This window comes from Salvelinus namaycush, chromosome 40 (genome assembly GCF_016432855.1).
Source record: "Salvelinus namaycush isolate Seneca chromosome 40, SaNama_1.0, whole genome shotgun sequence".
NCBI classification, from domain to species: Eukaryota; Metazoa; Chordata; class Actinopteri; order Salmoniformes; family Salmonidae; genus Salvelinus; species Salvelinus namaycush.
The window spans coordinates 20,985,740-21,010,508 of NC_052346.1; the positions used below are offsets into that span (position 1 = coordinate 20,985,740).

General features: G+C 40.0%; 1 protein-coding gene across 1 annotated transcript; it reads left to right on the plus strand.

The window, feature by feature from the left end:
• Positions 1–19,789: 19,789 nt before the first annotated feature.
• On the plus strand, positions 19,790–21,026 carry LOC120033679 (gastrula zinc finger protein XlCGF17.1-like; the record flags this gene model as incomplete). The annotated part of the gene is made up of 2 exons (XM_038980112.1): positions 19,790–20,030; positions 20,283–21,026. Coding segments are annotated over 2 exons (780 nt in total), but the record flags the coding sequence as incomplete, so codon positions are not given.
• Positions 21,027–24,769: the final 3,743 nt, after the last annotated feature.

The window sequence follows — 24,769 nt, forward strand, 5'->3', positions numbered from 1 at the left end:
CTTATGGTTGTATTCAGTTCTTCATATTAGATCTGACAGTATGAATGGTTCTTATGGGCTGAGTGCCTGGAGTGTTTTTGTATGACTACAGTCAGGAGTTCTCTCTGACCCTGTGTTGTCACCAGTACATTAAGTACATTCATCTTAAGATAGCCAGGTGAGACAACCACATATCACAGTAAATACATTTCTCCTCAATTAGTCAGTGTCACATTATTATTATTATTTGTATTATTAGTATTTTGGGGGGATACTCTTTAAAGACGTAGGGTTTCAGACCTTTTCGGGCAGATGGGGAGGGACTCTGCTGTCCTAGCATCAGAGGGAAGCTGGTGCCACCATTGGGGTGCCAGGACAGAGAAGTGCTTTGACTGGGCTGAGAGGGAGCTTGACCTCCTGTAGCAGTGGGACGGCCATGAGACCAGGGGTGGCAGAACTGAGTGCTCAGGTTGGGATACAGGGTTGGAGCATAGCCTGAAGGTAGAGATGGGGCAGTTCCTCTTGCTGCTCTGTAAGTAAACACCATTGTCTTGTAGTGGATGTGAGCTTTGACTGGAAGCCAGTGGAATGTACGGAGGAGCAGGGTGACATGGGGGAACTTGGGAAGGTTAAACACCCAGACGGACTGCAGTGTTCTAGATAAGTTCAGTGGCGACCCATCATTCAGGGCAGGTGAGCCACCTGTTTTGAGCCCCACAGTTTTAGCGATAATGTGAGGGGAAAAAATGATCTGTTGATCTGTTAAAAACCCCCCACAAATAATTGAGTTATTAATAAAGCCGCATACAAACATGGTCTCTTTTTTGTTTTCTTGAGTAAGGCAGCTCCAAAATGCAGGTGTTTCAGCCTAGCTCAGTGCTTTCTGTGGAGGTTGGGCAAGCCAGCAGAAAATACGGAGCGTTGTGCCGTGATTGGCTCAGTGTTCTGTCATTCATGGGGACAATATGTCACTGCCAAGTCTAAGGGTAGAACTTGAAAATTCAAGCCCCGTGGGTGCTGCCATAGAGTTACATTAGAAGTGCCCATCCAAGAAGGCTCAAGGTCATTGTCCACAGATAAAATAACATCAAATCATGTGATATCTACAGTCGCTTTGATTGGACTGATCATGTCAACATCATACTTTCAAAATCTGATTTAGCAGTCATCATGAATCAAGTCGACAATCTACTGGCAAATCCTTTTTAGTCTTTGTCATATGAAGAGAAATAATGAGAAATTATAGATTAAACGTATCGGTTCTCATCGGCCATTGGACATAAACATTACAAAACAAGTTAGAAATTGCAAATTCAACAATGAGTGGTTTGTCAAGGAATCAGTGGCTAACTGCAAGCTTTGCAAAGCAATCATTAGCGTGCTATTCAGTGGAGTGGCTCTGTGGTCCCAAGTCTAAGATTAAGGGGCTCTTTTCCTAGTTTAAAATTGTAAACATTTAACATTGGCCGTGCTGGCAATGAAGCTTGATTTGTGCCGCGCTCAAAACAACTTAACTCGGTTCTGCAAAATCTGACTTGAGTGAGTTCAAGACAACTGGGAACTCGGGGGAAAACAAGCTACGACTGGGAAAATAGGTTTTGAACTTTCATCCAACTCGGAGTTGTAAATTGGAAACTCGGGCCTCTTTCTACAGCTACGACCTGAAGATCACTGACGTCATCATGATTCCATTTTTTTTCTTTGAGTTGCCAGTTGTCTTGAAAGCACCATAAATCCAGAGAACGCCAGAGTTTGATGACAAAGTTTGATGACAAAATATGCCCACGAAGGACTGCCGCGCCACCTTCCTGTTCAAGTGAGCACAGCACAACAAGGTGAGTCCAAAAATGTCTTGTATGCTGCTGCATAAATGATGTAATATGTGTGTAATATGTATAGGCTACATGTGTATACTGTAGCTAAGAAGGTAATGCTAAGTGTATGTTGTGTAGTAAGATGTTAGTAGCCCATGTGCCTCACCTTTGTAATTTGGTCTATTTTCACCTCTTAATTTTGCCTACTGTTCTGACTTGGTGGTTCACATGTAGCCTATAACCTGTTTTTGAGAAATGTAATAATTTAATATTGTAATAATTTTCATTGTCTGCATATATGCCCCTTTATTTATCCTACGGTTCTGACTTGGCGTACAGGGAGAACACTGTAAGAACGGCCCATGTTCTGAATTTTGTCGCTGTGCATTTCAAAAGGGCTGAACAAATAGTTATATTGTCTACGTCCGTCCTAGCTTGCTCATTAATGTCTTAATCGAAATTACGGTTTGCCTCCTATCCGCTTGTCGTCCCCTTATGCCATAGTTTGTACATATCAATTGTCAGTAGAAACCACATTTGTTAACTTCTACTTGGTACTCATCCCGGATCCGGGAGCACCCTCATCAGTAAAAAAGCTGACTAGCATAGCCTAGCATAGCGCCACAAGTAAATACTAGCATCTAAATATCATGAAATCACAAGTCCAAGACACCAGATGAAAGATACACATCTTGTGAATCCAGCCATCATTTACGATTTTTAAAATGTTTTACAGGGAAAACACAATATGTATTTCTATTAGCTAACCACGATAGCAAAAGACCCAACCGCATATTTTCACCATTTTTTTACTGCATAGGTAGCTATCACAAATTCGACCAAATAAAGATATAAATAGTCACTAACCAAGAAACAACTTCATCAGATGACAGTCTGATAACATATTGATTGTATAGCATATGTTTTGTTCGAAAAATGTGCATATTTCAGGTATAAATCATAGTTTTACATTGCAGCCACCATCACAAGTCTCACCAAAGCAGCTAGAATAACTACAGAAACCAACGTGAAATACCTAAATACTCATCATAAAACATTTATGAAAAATACACGGTGTACAGCAAATGAAAGACAAACATCTTGTGAATCCAGCCAATATTTCAGATTTTTTAAGTGTTTTACAGCGAAAACACAATATAGCATTATATTAGCTTACTACAATAGCCTACCACACAACCGCATTCATTCAAGGCACGTTAGCGATAGCGAATAAACCAGCAAAAGATATTAATGCTTTCACTAACCTTCTCAAACTTCATCAGATGACAGTCCTGTAACATCATATTACACAATACATATATGGTTTGTTCGAAAATGTGCATATTTAGCGGTACAATTCGTGGTTGAACAATGTGAATACTAGCCAAACTGCACAAAATAATCCGGATATATTTCTGACACTCACATCATCTAATCAAATAACTAATCATATACTTTACTAAAAAATACAGGTTGGACAGCAAATGAAAGATACACTAGTTCTTAATGCAACCGCTGTTAGATTTTTTTAAATAACCTTAGTACGACATACAGCTTACGTTATAGCGAGACAGCGCCCGAAATCTGGGCGGAATATAGTCTAAACATTTTCGACAGAAATACGAAATAATATCATAAATGGTTCCTACTATTTGATGAGCTTCCATCAGAATCTTGTACATGGTGTCCTTTTTCCAGAATAATCGTTGTTCGGTTGTAGAATGTCGTCTTCATCTGTCGATTTAGCTAACAAAGCTGGCCATGCGGCACTGAAGTGTCCAACTCACAATAACGCATAACAAAGGAAATACCGAAAATCGCAATATACTGATATAAACTGATATAACTCGGTTTAAAATAACTACCTTATGATGTTTTTAACACATATATCAAATAAAATCAGAGCCGGATATATCTAACTTCTAAAACGAAAGCTTTTCAGAACGCAATGCACAGGTCCCTCTCGCGTCAAGCCAAACGGTGAAAAGACCAGACCCACCGTTCCAAGAGCTCTTGTTCGGCCTCAGATCTAGCTAGACACCCCATTCCAACTCTCACTGCCTACTGACATCTAGTGGAAGGCGTATGCAGTGCATGTAGACCCATAGATTCCATGCAAATTAATAAACTGACCCTGGAACAGAGCCCTCGATTTCAGATTTCTCACTTCCTGACAGGAAGTTTGCTACAAAATGAGTTCTGTTTTACTCACAGATATAATTCAAACGGTTTTAGAAACTAGAGAGTGTTTTCTATCCAATAGTAATAATAATATGCATATTGTACGAGCAAGAATTGAGTACGAGGCAGTTTAATTTGGGAACGATTTTTTACAAAGTGGAAATAGCGCCCCCCCCTATTGAGAAAAGGTTTTAAAGCAAGTCAGCCATGTTTTTCTTTTTTAAATGAGGCTGAATGAATTGTTTCGTTGCCAGACCAGGCCCCGCTGATAGGACTATGTTGTTGGGACTATGCTGTTCGGTCAGCTTTATGTAACAGTTTGTGGGCACCCTTTCTCACCGTTATAGTGCAATTAATGTATTGTTTAGTAATGTGTTGTGTAGTGGCTTTGCTGACATGCTTCCCACTTTTTTATTTAATCTTTATTTAACAGTTAAGAAGAAATTCTTATTCACAATGACGGCCAAACCCGGACGATGCTTGGCCAATTGTGCGCTTCCCTATGGCACTCCCAATCACGGTCGGATGTGATTTAGCCTGGATTCGAACCAGGGACTGTAGTGATGCCTCTTGCACTGAGATGCAGTGCGCCACTCGGGAGCCTTTAAAAGGTTTGCGCCCAACGTGGGGCAGGAGTTTGACGTCACAAGCGGGGAGCCCATGTAACGGATGTGAAATGGCTAGCTAGTTAGCGGGTACGCGCTAATAGCGTTTCAATCAGTTACGTCACTTGCTCTGAAACCTAGAAGTAGTGTTGCCCCTTGCAGAGCTTTTTTGTGGAGCGATGGGTAACGATCCTTCGTGGGTGACTAGCTAGTTAGCGTCCGAGGTCGGGGCGAGGGGACGTACTAAAGTTATACTGTTACACCCAGCCAACAGAGATTTGAGAAATGTGTTGGTACTCTTCTCCAGATCTGTGCCTCGCCACAAACCTGTCTCGAAGCTCGACGGACAATTTCTTCGACCTCATTGCTCGGTTTTTGCTCTGACATGCACTGTCAACTGTGGGACCTTATATATACAGGTGTGTTCCTTTTCCAAACATGTCCAATCATTTGAATTTACCGCATGTGGACTCCAGTCATGTTGTAGAAACATCTCAAGGATGATCAATGGAAACAGGATGCACTTGAGCTCAATTTGGAGTCTCAGAGCAAAGGGTCTGAATACTTACCAAATAAGGTATAAATTTGCTAAAATTTCTAAAAACCTGTTTTCGGTTTATCATTATGGGGTATTGTGTTTATATTGACGAGGGAAAAAATGCATTTAATCAATTTTCGAATAAGGCTGGTAATAACGTAACAAAATGTGGAAAAAGTCAAGGGCTCTTATATAATGCCCTGTATATGCTTCAAACTACAGATGTAAGGTTCTGAAGTGGTCAACACAATGACATAATGGAAAATGCATGTTCAATGGTTATCTCTGTATTACCAACATTAAAACACCTAGGTAGATCAGTGGTTGTCTCTATTAGTATTATCTCTGTTTTACCCACATTAAAACACCTAGGTAGATCAGTGGTTGTCTCTATTAGTATTTCCAACATTAAAACACCTAGATAGAGCAGTGGTTATCTCTGTATTAGTATTACCAACATTAAAACACCTAGATAGAGCAGTGGTTATCTCTGTATTAGTATTACCAACATTAAAACACCTAGATAGAGCAGTGGTTATCTCTGTATTATTATTACCAACATTAAAACACCTACAGTGGGGAGAACAAGAATTTGAAACACTGCCGATTTTGCAGGTTTTTCTACTTACATCGCATGTAGAGGTCTGTAATTTTTGTAAACTGTGAGAGACGGAATCTAAAACAAAAATCCAGAAAATCACATTGTATGTTTTTTAAGTAATTCATTTGCATTTCCACCTCCATGCTTAATAAAATTCAATTTCTTAAGTAGCCATCTGTCTTAGGTAAGTTTTTCTGGTTACATTTCACACTATTTTGAGAGTCCCTGATTTATATTTACTCTGTTACATCTAGTCTATGAGACGAGGCTGCACCTTAACCTACATTATAAACACGCAGGTAAAGAGGTGTGTTTTCCTTTCAGCATCTGCATGTGGCATAAGCTCACCCACCTCACAGCATGAATCTAAAATAGTTAATAACTTTGGCTGAGTGATGGGGAAAAAATCAGACTCTAAGGCAATTACTTGAATAATTCAAAGGATGTTTTATTTACAAACTTGATAACTAAATTGTCTTTTTTTTTATTGACTTCGCTATGGGGCCGTCAATGGGAATTGGGCCGTGCTTCAGCTGAACTGCAGTACGGAAAATGCCCTCTGAGCACAGTGGAAAGCATGCTTATAGACTGGAAGCCTGGCCCCTTGATCCGAGAAGGGTGTAATTGCAGACCGCAATTAGGGGCGTTTTCTGATATCGGGTGTTTCATGATATCAAGTTTACACCAATTGATGCTCCCCATTGGTCCGTGGCCGTTTCTTTTGCGTTGGAACAACACTTGTTGACAAATGTAGCATTGTAGCTAAGCCTAACCCTTTTCCTAAACTTAATCTCAGTCTCCTAACCGCCATATTAGTTATCCAAACCTGCATGGTAAACAAATCCCTAACCCTCACACTTTTCCTAACCTTAACCTCAGTCTCCTAACCTGCTAAGCTAATTCACCTAACTGACACTTTAATTATCCTAACCAGTTATGTATACTATGTGCCTACTTCAATAAAAATTTAAATTCCATCAGTTTGATAACACCGGAACTGACCAATGGCATTTATACATTTTTCTTATATCAGGGAACATCCACATCAAGAAACTGTACAGTAGTTCTCCTACTGGGAGGCGCGGGAAATAGTTTAAAGAGTGATTGGTGCTGAGGAAGCTATAGCAGTGGATGCCCCGCAGCCTGTTGAGATTCATAACGTCGTTTACCAGTTGAAGGATACCGATTGTAAAGATTAATTGTACGTGCTGCTGAAAGGTTTTTGGGAGTTCAGGAATTAACATTGGAAGCATTGCAGGCATTGGTGGAAAAATACCCAATTGTCATACTTGAGTAAAAGTAAAGATAACTTGAGTCCTTTCCTATCAAGGTAAAAGTGAAAGCCACCCAGTAAAATACTACTTGAGTAAAAGTCTAAAAGTATTTGGTTTAACATATACATAAGTATCAAAAAGTAAATGTAATTGCTAAAATATACTTATGTATCAAAAGTAAAAGTATAAATAATGTAATAAATAAAACCCTACTCCTCCGCCAGAGCGTCCAGTGTGGCTCTGAACGCTCCGAGAGCGATACGAACTGACAATCTGACAACGCTCTGAATTTACGAACGCCCAAGCGCACTCTGCCACTCCAGATTGAATTTAAGATCACACCCATAATTTACTAACAAAGTATTTGTGTTTAGTGAGTCCGCCAGATCAGATGCAGTAGGGATGTGTGAATTGAACAATTTTCCTATTTAAAACCTGTTATGGCTGCAGGGGGCGTATTGGAAAAACTGGAAAATATGTGCCAATTTTCAAACGGCCTCTTAATCAATTTTTGCTCTTACAATATGCATATTATTATTAATATTGGATAGAAAACAATCTCTAGTTTCTAAAACCGTTCTAATTTTTTCTCTGAGTGGTACAGAAGTCATTTGGCAGCACTTTCCCTGACCAAGAAGTAGAATGTCAGAAATCTATGCTCGCTTCAACGTTATGCCTATACATGGTCATTATACGTAAGACCCTACTTACACTCCATACGCCTTCCTCTGGGTGTCAAGAGGGTGTGAGAGAAGACATTTTCTGTTCATCTTGTTCAGAGGTTGAATAAGAGCTATTTCTTTGACGTGACCGACCACTTCCGGAAGTCTGAAGCGCGCGACTTGGGAGTGATATTGCGTTCTGTTTTGCACGGGAACAATCTCCGGCTGGGTTTTTATTTGATAAATGAGACCATATCATCGTAATGTATGTTTTTTCAATATAGTTTAATCAGATTATTTGAATTTTTTTCGGGAGTTTTGCCGTGTTCCGTTCTCTGACTTTTTTTACGTTGGACAAATCCGTGCCAGTCGACCAGTGCCAATGCTAAGTGAGAAGGGAAAGTTGCCATTCTGACTCCAAACAACGACTCATCTGGACAAAGGACACCCTGATCAACATTCTGATGAAAGATCAGCCAAAGTAAGACCCAATTTATAATGTTATTTCATATATCTGTCGTGCATGTCAACTGGTCGCGAGCGCCCAAGTGTGTCTGGCTATTGTGGCTATGCTAACATAGCGATACATTTTGTTTTCGCTGTAAAACATTTAATAAATCGGAAATATTGTCTGGAATCACAAGAATCCTGTCTTTCAATTGCTGCACAGTATGTATTTCTCAGATATGTTTTATGATGAGTAATTAGTTATTTGACGTTGGTGTCTGTAAATGTTATGGCTGCTTTCGGTGCAATTTCTGATTGTAGCTGAAATGTAATTTATGATTTATACCATAAATATGCACATTTTTCAAAAAAAACATATGCTATACAATAAATATGTTATCAGACTGTCATCTTATGAAGTTGTTTCTTGGTTAGTGGCTATATATATCTTTATTTGGTCGAATTAGTGATAGCTAGTGACGGAGTAAAAAACTGATGGAGTTAGAAAAGTGCTGTCTTTTGCTGACGTGGTTAGCTAATAGATTTACATATTTTGTCTTCCCTGTAAAACATTTTAAAAATCGGACATGTTGGCTTGATTCACAAGATGTCTACCTTTCATATGCTGTATTGGACTTGTTAATGTGTGAAAGTTAAATATTTTTAAAAAATAGCTTTTGAATTTCGCGCCCTGCACTTGAGCTGGATGTTGTCATAAGTGTACCGGTGTCGGGCTGCACCCCAAACAGGATATATCATACACTGTAGTTTGAATAGGACTGTGACTTAAGATGTTCATCCCTACGAGACCCATGAGAATGTGTAGGGATGTGAATTGAATAGGACTGTGACTGAAGGAGTGGGAAGTTTTTATTTATCTATTTTTGTATTTTGTTTGGATGTTGTTCCCCCTTCCCTTTTCCTCATTGGAGGTGTATCTTTTCCTACAGTTTACTAACCGTACAGTAGGTGGAGGCAGACACGTTATATTTCTGTAAATGTCAGTATACCAGAGAAGAAGATGATGCTGTTGCATTGTCGTAGAGGGGAACGGGAAGTTCCGGGTAGAAAACGACAGAACTGTGTTATGTCGATAGTGGTTGTGTCCGTTTCAACTGTATTATTGTAGGTATGTAATAGCATGTTTAAACTTTCTAATGTCGAAAGAATATATAACATGCTAGGTAACAAATCCGTCAAGGTATTTTCACGTTTGGTAAAGGTTTTAATTGTATGTGTTATTTTGGGGTCTAACCGAGTGAGTGAAGAACGTGATTTAAAACGATTTTACAAGTCACTTAGGTAGACTTCGGGTTTGTCTGTGTGTATGAACATAATTTCGTCAGTCATTTCATAAAGATTCCACTTATTTGAGTTCGTTTTTACATGTTCTTGGTTTTGTGTAAAATGTTGTTTATGAGCTGGTAAAGAGCCTCGTCCGAACCGTCCTGATCTCGCGAGTTTACATACACTGTTTCGTTAATGTAAGTTCGCGAGATCAGGAGGGTTCGGACAAGGCTAGTCAAATGGTGGTTTCAACGGTTTCGGTCATCTTTCTAGGAGTTTGCTCGTGATGAAATGGCGACATGAGGCTGTGTGATGGAGTGTCAAAATAGAGAGAAGCTAACTGAAGATATCCTTCACCATTTGGAGAGAGAGGCCAACTGCCTGGAATGGCGTCGATTAATGCGGATGAATCGGATCACGTATCAAACTCATTCCATGGAGGACCAAGTGTCTGCGGGTTTTCGCTCCACCCTTGTACTTGATTAATTAAGGTCACTAATTATAAAGGAACTCCCCTCATCTGATTGTCTAGGTTATAATTAAAATGGAGATTAAAAAATTAACCAGCGGAGACTCGGCCCTCAATGGAATGAGTTTGACACCCCTGAAACAATGGAAATGGAGAGAGTTTGAGAAGCAACAGCTGTGCTGGAATGCGATCAATGTGGGGGACATTTCTGATATGGAGAGGGAGGATGAGGGCCTAGAATGTGAATGGTCTGTAGTGGAAAGACAGGAAGAACAGAGTAGTAATGTGTCACAGTGGAAAATTGGGATGGTGTTTGAGGAGACCACAGGGCCTCATTTACACCCTATCTGATTAACCAAGGCCATAAAAAGAGAGGTGAAGTTAAACTGGGCCGCATCCGTGTAAATGAGAACTTGTTCTGAACTAGCCTACCTGGTTAAGTAAAGGTGAAATTGAAAATGGTAGATTGTTAATATCTTGTGCTAGTCAGGTTTATCTGGGGCTACCTGTTACTTCCAACAGACACCCAGGCGCCCAGGCCAACAGTTGCTAATATTCAATCACATGTGATATAGTATTGGGTTGTAGTGCATAACTCAGAACCTCACACTAGTCAGGTTCAGCAAGGGAAAATTATTAAATTGGAAAATCATAAAGGGACGAAGCTCAGAAGCCATGACCCTGGAGCTTATGCTAAATTGAAGGGAGTAATCTCTGAGGTCCCAATATCTATGTCCATGGATGATATTGTTAAAGAAAATGTGAAGGAGACAGAGTGGTTGAAGCCTAAAGGTTGATCAGTAGGAAAGAGATGGTTAAAGAAGTGAAAGCTTATCAGTACTGTTGAGGTTTGAGAAGGTTTTGTCTGGAAAAGTACAGAATAGGATTCCTTAGCTTCAATGTCAGAGATTTTGACCCAGCCTCATCAATCAACCAATCAAATGTATTTATAAAGCCCTTCTTACATCAGCTGATGTCACAAAGTGCTGTACAGAAAACCAGCCTAAAACCCCAAACAGCAAGGTGTAGAAGCACAATGGCTAGGAAAACCTCTCTAGAAAGGCCAGAACCTAGGAAGAAACCTTGAGAGGAACCAGGCTATGAGGGGTGGCCAGACCTCTTCTGGCTGGAGATTTATAACAGAACATGGCCAAGATGTTCAAATGTTCATAGATGACAAGCAGTGTCAAATAATAATCACTGGTTGTCGAGGGTGCAACAGGTCAGCACCTCAGGAGTAAATGTCAGTTGGCTTTTCATAGCCGATCATTCAGAGTATCTCTACCGCTCCTGCTGTCTCTAGAGAGTTGAAAACAGCACGTCTGGTGAACAGGTCAGGCTTCCATAGCCGCAGGCAGAACAGTTGAAACTGGAGCAGCAACGGAGAATCATCACAGTGTTTTTAAATGCCAAAGAATGGGACATGTAGCTGTTGAGTGAAAAGATGTGCCAAGTGGCTGGTCCTGTAGTAAGAGGACCTACTGTCACACTGATGGAGCTTCCATGGCTGGTCCCGTAGTAAGAGGACCTACTGTCAGACTGATGGAGCTTCCATGGCTGGTCCCGTCGTAAGAGGACCTACTGTCAGAACTGGTCTTTCTACTAGTCCTGACATGGTTTCGAGGGCTGTTCAGAAATCTTGCATGATACCATAGGCGGTCTGCATCAACGGACTTCAGTGCAGGTAGTCTCATCAGAGAGAGAACATTTCAGTTGCTCTACAGTTTTGAAGCTGAATGTAATGATTATCAGTCCTTTACATGTGTACTAATATTCAGACACATTCAGTTGTTTCTATATTTATCTATAATTCAGGGTTTTCACACGGGGCTTCAAGTAAATAAATATTAGTGCTTGAAAAAGTACTTGAAAGTCCTTGAATTTGACTTGCCACTGTACGATCCCTGATAATTCTTACTATGGTGTGAATGGGAAATACAATTGGTTTTTGTGAGTGAAATAATACAGTGAAGACAAGGTTATTCATAAAATGTTTACATAGTACTGCCTACAACATACTGAAATCTTGTACTAAATGGTTTTTGAGTCATTTATGCATTTATGTGAATTTAGGAAATCTACTATAGATTAAATGCACTTATGTTGTGCAATTTAAAATGTGTACTTTGTGTCTGTGAATGAATGTTTTATCAATGTTGAGCTACCAGATCTACTGAAATTAGATAATTGAACAAGAAAAAAGAGAAACTATTTTTACAGAATAAAGTGTCAGAACTGTCAAGAAAATAACTTTTGTGTCCATTTGCCTTTATTACTACAGGCCGACTCAGATTAAGTCTGAGGCCGGTAACATCAACATCAACAAACCCAGCCTGCCACTCTCCTTCCACACTGAGTAGAAACCTACAGTCACTGGGTCCTGATTGTGACAGTGGAGCCCAGTTTGCACTGCAGGATCCAGAGATGGCATCAGTGAAGCTGGAGGACTGCAGTCAAACACTGGAGCTGAATGTCAACATTAAAGATGAAGAAGAAGAGGAGGAGAAGATTAGAACAACTGTTAGTCATGGTAAGAGCAGGTTCTCTCTATAAGTTATCTTCATAAATTAGACCTCCATAAGTTATGACCAGTCTATTGCTAGGTTGAATTCTGTAATTCTGACATCACACATCCCTGAAAACCTCAAGACTTCACAGCGAAGCAAAACATTTTAAAACTTTTACGCCTGCCTTTTCCCACACATTGTCTCAAGAACGTTGAAAATGTTTAATACCCTCAATCACCAAGTTAGGCATACCTCATTTCAAAATAGGCCATGACATCATCACTGTCAATATTGAATTATAATTCTTTGCGTTTTACCAGTGAAATGACCAAGCTGTTTCTGCATGCCAATCGTTCGATCGCAATCAATTTCATGGGAATATGCATTTAAATCTTCTTGAATTACTGTTTGGTTAGCAAATTAGAGCAGATGTGTTAAATTATATAGACTTCCTGTATTTTGTTTTAATCAAAGCACATTCTGCCTAATGGTTGAGTTTGGGACGATTCAGCAAACCATTCTAAAATCTATTTCTAAAGAAATGAGGTGTTGTGATGAGCTAATGCTCATGGAGAGCCTCACAATGATTATTATTAACCTTTATTTAACTAGGCAAGTCAGTTAAGAACAAATTATTATTTACAATGACGGCCTACACCGGCCAAACCCGGACGACACTTGGCCAACTGTGTGCCGCCCTATGGGACTCCCAATCACGGCCAGTTGTGATACAGCCTGGAATCTAACCAGGGTGTCTGTAGTGACGCCTCTAGCACTGAGATGCAGTGCCTTAGACCGCTGCGCCACTCGGGAGCTCATAAGTTTGATGAAATTCCATCATCTTTCAGTCTAATAGGGCTATATTCTTACTTTTGTAGCTATTCACCAGCTTCTTGTATGTTTATTGTACATAAATATTAACACAACATGCAACAATTTCAACGATTTTTCTGAGTTACAGTTCATATAAGGGGCGGCAGGTAGCCTAGTTGTTAGAGCGTTGGGCCAGTAACCGAAAGGTTGCTGGATCGAATCCCTGAGCTGACAAGGTAAAAATCTGTCTTTCTGCCCCTGAACAATGCAGTTAACCCACTGTTACCCGGAAGGCCGTCATTGTTAGTAAGAATTGTTCTTAACTGACTTGCCTAGTTAAATAAATGCTAAATGTAATAAAAATATATATATATATATTGAAATGAATTAGGCCCTAACCTGTAGGTTTCACATGACTGGGCAGGGGTGCAGCCATGGGTGGGCCTTGGAAGGCATAGGCCCACCCACTTGGCAGCCAGACCCACCTCAGGTCCTGGGCTGACGTTATTACACGTGGTCTACGATTGTGAGGCCGGTTGGACGTACTGCCAAATACTCTAATACGACGTTGGAGGCAGCTTATGGTCGAGGAATTAACCTCTCTAGGATATGTGGGACGCTAGCGTCCCAACTGGCCAACATCTAGTGAAAATGCAGAGCGCCAAATTCAAATAAATCACACATGCAATACACCAAATTAAAGCTACACTTGTTGTGAATCCAGCCAACGTGTCAGATTTCAAAAAGGCTTCACGGCGAAAGCAAACGATGCTATTATATGAGGATAGCACCCCAGCAAACAAACACAGACCATCATATTTCAGCCCTTCAGGCGCGACACAAAACGCAGAAATAAAGATATAATTCATGCCTTACCTTTGACGAGCGTCTTCTGTTGGCACTCCAATATGTCCCATAAACATCACAAATGGTCCTTTTGTTCGATTAATTCCGTCGATATATATCCAAAATGTCCATTTATTGTCGCGTTTGATCCAGAAAAACACCGGTTCCAACTCGCGCAACATGACTACAAAAGTTACCTGTAAGCTTTGTCCAAACATATCAAACTATTTTCCTAATACAACTTTAGGTATTTTTTTACGTAAATAATCGATACAATTTAAGACGGGATATACTGTGTTCATAACTGGAGGAAAACAATGTGTAGCGAGCTTTCAGGTTAAGCTCCTCTAACAAAGATTACACTTCCCTCTAGCCTCATTCTGAACAGTGCTACTTCTTAATTTCTCAAAGGTAAAACCTCAACCAATTTCTAAAGACTGTTGACATCCAGTGGAAGCGATAGGAACTGCAAGAAAGTCGCTTAGAAATCTGGATTCCCAATGAAAATCATTAAAAAGAGAGTGACCTCAAAAATTAAAATTCTGAATGGTTTGTCTTTGGAGTTTTGTTTGCCAAATAAGTTCTGTTATACTCACAGACATGATTCAAACAGTTTTAGAAACTTCAGAGTGTTTTCTATCCAAATCTATTAATGATATGCATATCTTAGCTTCTGGGCCTGAGTAGCAGGCAGTTTAATTTGGGCACGCTTTTCATCCAAAATTCCGAATGCTGCCCCCTATCCTACAGAAGTTAACATTCAATTCCCTGTAAACATCTCTGGTTGACATTCCTGCAGTCAGCATGCCAATTGAGAAATAAGCTTTTTGTGTGTAGGAACATTTTTGAGATTTTGTTTATTTCAGCTCATGAAACATGGGACCAACACTTTACATATTGCGTTTTAATTTTTTTTCCAGTGTAGTTAGGCATAACTGTCCTCTCCGTGATCGACTGGAATTTAGCCTGAAAAGGATTTGAGAAATATGATAGAGGCCTACGTCTCGATTTGGCCTGCACAGAATATCAGATCTCAACAACGATTGGAGAAGTGTTGAACATAACCAGTAGACTACTACATCCTGATGATTTATATCTCATACATATATATTTAATATTTTATATATCAAGTTGTAGAAACATCTCAAGGATGATCAATGGAAACAGGATGCACCTGAGCTCAATTCAGAAGTTTGGGGTCACTTAACACCAGTCTCAACGTCAACAGTGAAGAGGCGACTCCGGGATGCTGGCCGCCTTGGCAGAGTTGCAAAGGCCAGTTTTATTGCTTCTTTAATGAGCACCACAGTTTTCAGCTGTACTAACATAATTGCAAAAGGGTTTTCTAATGATCAATTAGCCTTTTAAAATTATAAACTTGGATTAGCTAACACAACATGCCATTGGATCGCAGGAGTGATGGTTGCTGATAATGGGCCTCTGTACGCCTATTTAGATATTCCATAAAATATCTGCCGTTTCCAGCTACAATAGTCATTTACAACAATAGCAATGTCCACACTGTATTTCAGATCAATTTGATGTTATTTTAATGGACAAACAATGTGATTTTCTTTCAAAACAAGGATATTTCTAATTGACCCCAAACTTTTGAACAGTAGTGTATATTTAATATTTTATACATCAAGTTGTAGAAACATCTCAAGGATGATCAATGGAAACAGGATGCATCTGAACTCAATTTTGAGTCTCTTGTTTTTTTTTATAAATAAATTTGCAAAAATTTCTAAACTTGTTTTCGCTTTGTCATTATGGGGTATTGTGTGTAGATTGCTGAAGATATTTTTTTATTTAATTTTAGAATAAGGCTGTAAAAAAACAAAATGTGGAAAAAGTCAAGGGTTCTGAATACTTTCCGTGGGCACTGTCAGACCCCTTCCCATTTTTCCCATTTTGGTACGTTACAGCCTTATTTTAAAATTGATTACATGTTTTTCCTCGTCAATCTACACACAATACCCCATAATGACAAAGCCAAAACAGGTTTTTAGAAATTCTTGCAAATGTAAAAAAAAATATATAAGAATTGCTTATTTACGTACGTTTTCAGACCCTTTGCTGTGAGATAATCCTTGAGATGTTTCTACAACTTGATTGGAGTCCACCTGTGGTAAAATCAATTGATTGGATATGATTTGGACAGGCACACACCTGTCTATGTAAGGTCCCACAGTTGACAGTTCATGTCAGAGTAAAAACCAAGTCATGAGGTGGAAGGATTTGTCCGTAGAGCTCCATGACAGGATTGTGTCGGCACAGAACTGGGGACCGGTACCAAAACATTTCTGCAGCATTAAACGTCCCCAAGAACACAGAGGCCTCCATAATTCTTCAATGGAAGAGCTGGCCGCCCAGCCAAACTGAGCAATCGGGGGAGAAGGGCCTTGGTCAGGGAGGTGGCCAAGAACCCGATGGTCACTCTGACAGAGCTCCAGAGTTCCTTTATGGAGATGAAAGAATCTTCCAGAAGGACAACTATCTCTGCAGCACTCCACTCATCATGCCTTTATTGTAGAGTGCCCAGACGGAAGCCACTCCTCAGTAAAAGGCACATGACAGTCCGCTTGGAGTTTGCCAAAAGGCACCTAAAGGACTCTGACCATGAGAAACAAGATTCTCTGGTCTGATGAAACCAAGATTGAACTCTTTGGCCTGAATGCCAAGCGTCATGTCTGGAGCAAACCTGGCACCATCCCTACGGTGAAGCATGGTGGTGACAGCGTCATGCTGTGGGGATGTTTTTCAGCAGCAGGGACTGGGTGACTTGTCAGGATCAAGGGACAGATGAACGTAGCAAAGTATAGAAAGATCCTTGATGAAAACCTACTTGAGAGAGCTCCGGACCTCAGACTGGGGTGAAGGTTCACCTTCCAACAGGACAATGACCCTAAGCACACAGCCAAGACAACGTGGGAGTGGCTTCGGTACAAGTCTCTGAATGTCATTGAGTGGCCCAGCCCGAGCCCGGACTTGAACCCGATCAAACATCTCTGGAGAGACCTGAAAATAGCTTTTCAGAGACGCTCCCCATCCAACCTGGCAGAGCTTGAGAGGATCTGCAGAGAAGAATGGGAGAAACTTCCCAAATACAAGTGTTTCAAGCTTGCAGCTCCATACCCAACAAGACTCAAAGGTGCTTCAACTAACTATTGTGTAAAGGGTCTGAATACTTACGTAAATGTAATATTTCAGTTATTTCTAGAAACCTGTTTTTGCCCTTGTCATTATGGGGTATTGCGATGTCATTATGGGGTATTGTGATGCCATATAATATTTTGGGTCACTTAGAAATGTCCTTGTTTTTGAAAGAAAAGTACTTTTTTTTCTCCATTAAAATAACATCAAATTGATCATTAATACAGTGTAGACATTGTTAATGTTGTAAATTACTATCTTCAGCCGTTTCCAGCTACAATAGTCATTTACAACATTAACAATGTCTACACTGTATTTCTGATCAATTTGACATTATTTGAATGGACAAAAAAATTGCTTTTCTTTCAAAAACAAGGACATTTGTAAGTGACCCCAATCTTTTGAATTCATTCATTTATTTCACCACTAATGGTAGTGTATGTATTTGTATATATATATATTTTTTAATTACCTTTATTTAACTTCCTTAGCATACTGGTTATTGTCCTGAATTTCAGATGACTGACGTGCCCAAAATGATCTGCCTGTAAACTGCCCAGAGGCTAGGATATGCATATACTTGATAGCATTGGATAGAAAACACTCTGGAGTTTCTAAAACTGTTAAAATAATGTATGTGAGTATAACAGAACTGATATGTCAGGCGAAAACATCGAAGAAAATCCATCCAGAATTTAAATTTTTTGAGGTCACAGGTTTTTTCAATGCTTGCCAATGGGATATACAAATAGATAGGACCCAGATTGCATTTCCTATGGCTTCCACTAGATGTCAACAGTCTTTAGAATGGGTTTCAGGTATTTGTAGTTTTTCCAAGGTGTCCCCCATTAGAAAAGTAGTCATGTTGCGCGCATCAACGACAGTGCGTTCTTCGTTATTTATTTTCGCTATTGAACACACTATTCTCCGTCTTAAATATTATTGTTTATTTAGATATTAGAATACCTGAGGATTAATTAGAAACATCGTTTGGATGAACTTTACCGGTAACTTTTTGGATTCGTTTGTATGTTGAATGAGTGAATTACTGAATCAAACGCGCCATCTAAACTGACATTTTTGGGATATAATGAAGGACTTTATCGAACAAAGTACCATTCGTTGTGTAGCTTGGACCCTTGGGATTGCAAACAGAGGAAGATCTTCATAGGTAAGTGATTTATTTAATTGCTGTCTGTGATTTTGTGATGCCTGTGCTGGTTTAAAAAGTATTTTGACGTGGGTCGCTGTCCTCAGATAATCGCATGGTATGCTTTCTCCGTAAAGCCTTTTTGAAATCTGACAACGCAGTTGGATTAACAAGAAGCTTTTAAATGATGTAAGACACTTGTATTTTCATGAATGTTTAATATTACGATTTTTGTATTTTGAATTTCGCGCTCTGCAATTTCACCGGATGTTGTCATAGGTGTCCCGCTAGCGTTTGGACATGCGCCCAAACAGGTTAACTAGGCAAGTCAGTTTAAGAACAAATTCTTATTTTCAATGACGGCCTAGGAACAGTGGGTTAACTGCCTTGTTCAGGGGCAGAACGACAGATTTTTACATTGTCTAATCGGGTATTCGATCTTGCAACCTTTCGGTTGCTCTAACCACTAGGCTACCTGTCACCCGGGATGGCCAGAAGAGGAATGGTCACCGCTCTGAGCCTGGTTCCTCTCTAGGTTTCTTCCTAGGTTCCTGCTTTCTAGCGAGTTTTTTCTGGCCACTGTGCTTCTACATCTGCATTGCTTGCTCTTTGGGGATTTTAGGCTGGGTTTCTGTTCAGCACTTTGTGAAAACTACTGATGTAAAAAGGGCTTCATAAAATACATTTGATTGACATGTATATCACACCAACTGACTGGTTCTTCTGATGTTTACACAGGATACCATGTTGAGACATTCTCTACATCCAGAGTGCAACAGCAGGAAGATCAGAGAGCTAAGAGGTCTCATCACTGCCCACATTGTGAAGAGATTTTCCCATTTCTATCAAAGCTAAAAATACACCTAAAAATACACACAGGAGAGAAGCCTTACTCCTGCCCTGACTGTGGAACTAGTTTCTCTCAACTTGCCCACTTAAAATCACATGAACGTATACATACAGGGGAGAAGCCATACTCCTGCTCTGACTGTGTAAAATATTTCAAAACATCAACTCAGCTAAAAGTTCATCAGAGAACACACACAGGAGAGAAGCCTTATTCTTGCCCTGACTGTGGAACTAGGTTCTCTAAACTTTCCAACTTAAAATCACATGAACGTATACACACAGGAGAGAAGCCTTACTTCTGCTCTGACTGTGTAAAATGCTTCAAAACATCAACTCAGCTAAAAGTTCATCAGAGAACACACACAGGAGAGAAGCCTTACTCCTGCTCTGACTGTGGAAAATGCTTCACAACGTCAACTGATCTAAAAGTTCACCAGAGAACACACACAGGAGAGAAGCCTTATTCCTGCCCTGACTGTGGAACTAGGTTCTCTAAACTTTCCAACTTAAAATCACATGAACGTATACATACAGGAGAGAAGCCTTACTTCTGCTCTGAATGTGGAAAATGTTTTAAAACATCAAATGAGCTAAAAGTTCATCAGAGAACACACACAGGAGAGAAGCCTTTCTTCTGCCCTGACTGTGGAACTAGTTTCTCTCAACTTTCCTACTTAAAATCACATGAACGTATACATACAGGGGAGAAGGCATACTCCTGCTCTGACTGTGGAAAATGTTTTAAAACAGCAATTGAGCTAAAACTTCACCAGAGAACACACACAGGAGAGAAGCCTTACTTCTGCTCTGACTGTGGAACTAGTTTCTCTCAACTTTCCCACTTAAAAATACATGAACGTATACACACAGGAGAGAAGCCTTACTTCTGCTCTGACTGTGTAAAATGCTTCAAAACATCAACTCAGCTAAAAGTTCATCAGAGAACACACACAGGAGAGAAGCCTTTCTTCTGCCCTGACTGTGGAACTAGTTTCTCTCGACTTTCCTACTTAAAATCACATGAACGTATACATACAGGAGAGAAGCCTTACGTCTGCTCTGACTGTGGGGCGAGTTTCTATCATCTGGGCACCTTAAAAACACACCAACGTATACACACAGGAGAGAAGCCTTACTCCTGCTCTGACTGTGGAAAATGTTATAAAACAGCAAATGAGCTAAAAGTTCATCAGAGAACACACACAGGAGAGAAGCCTTACTCCTGCTCTGACTGTGGAAAATGCTTCAAAACAGCAAATGACCTAAAAGTTCATCAGAGAACACACACAGGAGAGAAGCCTTTCTTCTGCCCTGACTGTGGAACTAGTTTCTCTCAACTTTCCAACTTAAAATCACATGAACGTATACATACAGGGGAGAAGGCATACTCCTGCTCTGACTGTGGAAAATGTTTTAAAACAGCAACTGAGCTAAAACTTCACCAGAGAACACACACAGGAGAGAAGCCTTACTTCTGCTCTGACTGTGGAACTAGTTTCTCTCAACTTTCCCACTTAAAAAGACATGAACGTATACACACAGGAGAGAAGCCTTACTTCTGCTCTGACTGTGTAAAATGCTTCAAAACATTAACTCAGCTAAAAGGTCATAAGAGAACACACACAGGGGAGAAAAAAAGTTAATCAGAGAACACAGGCATGAGAGACTTTTGGGTGAGTCTGCTCTGACTTTTTGGTGAGTTTCTCTCACCATAGCAACTTAACACACCAATGTATAGACTATAGACGTCTAGCCAAAGGCTGCGTGTTTGAATCTCATCAAGGAGGACTTTAGCAATTTAGCTAATTAGCAACTTTGCAACTTCTTACTAATTTTTAGCTATGTTAGCATGTTAGCTTAGCATGCAACTACTTAGCATGTTAGCTAACCTTTCCCCTAAACCCATTTAACTCTACCTTAAACCCCTCACCCCTAACCTAGCTAACGTTAGCAACAACAAATTGGAATTCGTAACATATCATACATATTACAAGTTCGTAACATATTGTATGAATAGCAATGCGTAACATAACATATGAATTGTAATTCTTAACATCTGATATGTCCTACAAGTCGTATTATACTGAACAACAATCTAAACGCAACATTTTCAAAGATTTACAGTTCGTATAAGGATATCAGTCAATTGAAATAAATGAGGCCCTAATCTATGGATTTCACATGACTGGGCAGGGGCTCAGGCTTGGGTGGGACTTTGGAGGGCATAGGCCCACTTGGGAGCCAGGCCCAGCCACTCAGCATGAGTTTTTCCCCAGAAAAGGTCTTTATTACAGACAGAAATACTACTCAGCCCCCTCCCAGACAATCCTGCAGGTGAAGAGGTCCTGGGCTGCCTGTGGTTACATGTGATCTGCAGTTGTGAGACCTGTTGGATGTACTGCCAAATTCTCTAAAAGGACTTTAGAGGTGTCTTATGGTAGAGATATAAATATTGAGTTCTCTGGCAACAGCTCTGGTGGACATTCCTGGATTCATCATGACAATTGCACATTCCCTAAACTTGAGACAAATGTGACATTGTGTTGTGTGGCCTTTTATTGTCCCCCAGCACAAGGTGCACCTGTGTAATGATAATGCTGTTTTATCAGCATCTTGATATGCCACACCTGTCAGGTGGATGGATTATCTTGACAAAGGCTGAAATGCTCATTAACAGGGATATAAACAAAGTTGTGCACAAGATTTGAGAGACATTAGCTTTTTGTGCATATGGAACATTGCTGGATTTTTTTATTTCAGCTCATGAAACCAACACTTTAAACATGTTTAGTTTATATTTTAGTTTATTTACTGTGATAGTCCAAACATACTAAATGAAGTGGCACTGATGTTTTTTGTATAATATAAAACGTTTTGCTCTGAGACCAGGTTGTCCCTCTGCAGTATTCTGTGGGAAGGAGCTAGTATACCCTTTTTAATTTTTTTTATTGAACCTTTGTTTAACTAGGCAAGTCAGTTAAGAACCAATTCTTATTTACAATGGTGGCCAAGGAACAGTGGGTTCAGATTTTTACCTTGTCAGATCGGGGATTTGATCTAGCAACCTTTTGGTTACTGGCCCAACGCTCTAACCACTAGGCTACCTTCCGCCCCTAACATGTATCAGATAGAGATGGTGTGATGATCACTTTTCACCATTAGTTTGGGGGGGATTTTTTTACAACTTTATTTAATGATACACAGCTTATGAAATGAATACATGTGCTTAATAATTGTCTTTAAAACTAGATGAGTTATTTTAGTTACTGATCATGAATGTGTTTGGATAACTGCATTGAAGCAAACTTTATTGATCTACCAATGAAAAATAAAGTTACATGAATATGTACTGGTCAACCTCTTCTTCTCTTTAGTTTTCAGTTCTTCATATTAGATCTGACAGTATGAATGGTTCTTGTGGTTGTATTCAGTTCTTCATATTAGATCTGACAGTATGAATGGTTCTTATGGTTGTATTCAGTTCTTCATATTAGATCTGACAGTATGAATGGTTCTTATGGGCTGAGTGCCTGGAGTGTTTTTGTATGACTACAGTCAGGAGTTCTCTCTGTCCCTGTAATTGAGTTGTTATTAAAGCCGCATACAGACATGGTCTCTTTTGTGTTTTCTTGAGTAAGGCAGCTCCAAAATGCAGGTCTTTCAGCCTAGCTCAGTGCTTTCTGTGGAGGTGGGGCAAGCCAGCAGAAAATAAGGAGCGTTGTGCCGGGATTGGCTCAGTGTTCTGTCATTCATGGGGACAATACATCACTGCCAAGTCTAAGGGTAGAACTTGAAAATTCAAGCCCCTTGGGTGCTGCCATAGAGTTACATTAGAAGTGCCCATCCAAGAAGGCTCAAGGTCATTGTCCACAGAGAAAATAACGTCAAATCATGTTATATCTACAGTCGCTTTGATTGGACTGATCATGTCAACATCATACTTTCAAAATCTGAGCTAGCAGTCATCATCATGAATCAAGTCGACAATCTACTGGCAAATCCTTTTTAATCTTTGTCATATGAAGAGAAATAATGAGAAATTATAGATAAAGTATCGGTGCTCATCGGCCGTTGGACATAAACATTACCCAACAAGTTGGAAATTGCAAATTCAACAATGAGTGGTTTGTCAAGGAATCAGTGGCTAACTGCAAGCATTGCAAAGCAATCATTAGCCTGCTATTCAGTGGAGTGGCTGTGTGGTCCCAAGTCTAAGATTAAGGGGCTCTTTTCCTAGTTTAAAATTGTAAACATTCAACATTGGCCGTGCTGTCAAAGAAGCTTGAATTATGCCGCGCACAAAACAACTTAACTCGGTACTGCAAAATCTGACTTGAGTGAGTTCAAGACAACTGGGACCTCGAGGGAAAAACAAGCTACGACTGAGAAAATACGTTTTGAACTTTCATCCAACTCGGAATTGTAAATTGGGAACTCGGGCCTCTTTCTACAGCTACGACCTGAAGATCACTGACGTCATCATGATTCCTTTTTTTCTCTTTTTTTTTCGAGTTCCCAGTTGTCTTGAAAGCACCATAAATCCAGAGAACGCCAGAGTTTGATGACAAAATATGCCCACGATGGACTGCTGCGCCACCTTCCTGTTCAAGTGAGAACAGCACAACAAGGTGAGTCCAAAAATGTGTTGTATGCTGCTGCATAAATGATGTAATATGTGTGTAATATGTATATGCTACATGTGTATACTGTAGCTAAGAAAGTAATACTAAGTGTATGTTGTGTAGTAAGATGTTAGTAGCCCATGTGCCTCACCTTTGTAATTTGGTCTATTTTCACCTCTTAATTTTGCCTACTGTTCTGACTTGGTGGTTCACATGTAGCCTATAACCTGTTTTAGAGAAATGTAATCATTGAATATTGTAAGAATTTTAATTGTCTGCTTATATGCCCCTTAATTTATCCTACGGTTCTGACTTGGCGCACAGGGAGAACACTGTAAGAACGGCCCATGTTCTGAATTTTGTCGCTGTGCATTTCAAAAGTGGTGAACAAATAGTTATATTGACTACGTCCGTCCTAGCTCGCTCATTAATGTCTTAATCGAAATTACGGTTTGCCTCCTATCCGCTTGTCGTCCCCTTATGCCATAGTTTGTACATATCAATTGTAAGTAGAAACCACATTTGTTAAAGCAAGTCAGCCATGTTTTTTTTTTAAATGAGGCTGAATGAACTGTTTCGTTGCCAGACAAGGCTCCGCTGATAGCCAGGTGTAGCAGTGGTAAGTTGTTTGGACTATGCTTCTCGGTCAGCTTTATGTAACAGTTTGTGGGCACCCTTTCTCACCGTTATAGTGCAATTAATGTATTGTTTAGTAATGTGTTGTGTAGTGGCTTTGCTGGCATGCATCCCACTTTTTTATTTAATCTTTATTTAAGAGTTAAGAAGAAATTCTTATTTACAATGACGGCCAAACCCGGACGATGCTTGGCCAATTGTGCGCTTCCCTATGGCACTCCCAATCACGGTCGGATGTGATTTAGCCTGGATTCGAACCAGGGACTGTAGTGATGCCTCTTGCACTGAGATGCAGTGCCTTAGACCCCTGCGCCACTCGGGAGCCTTTAAAAG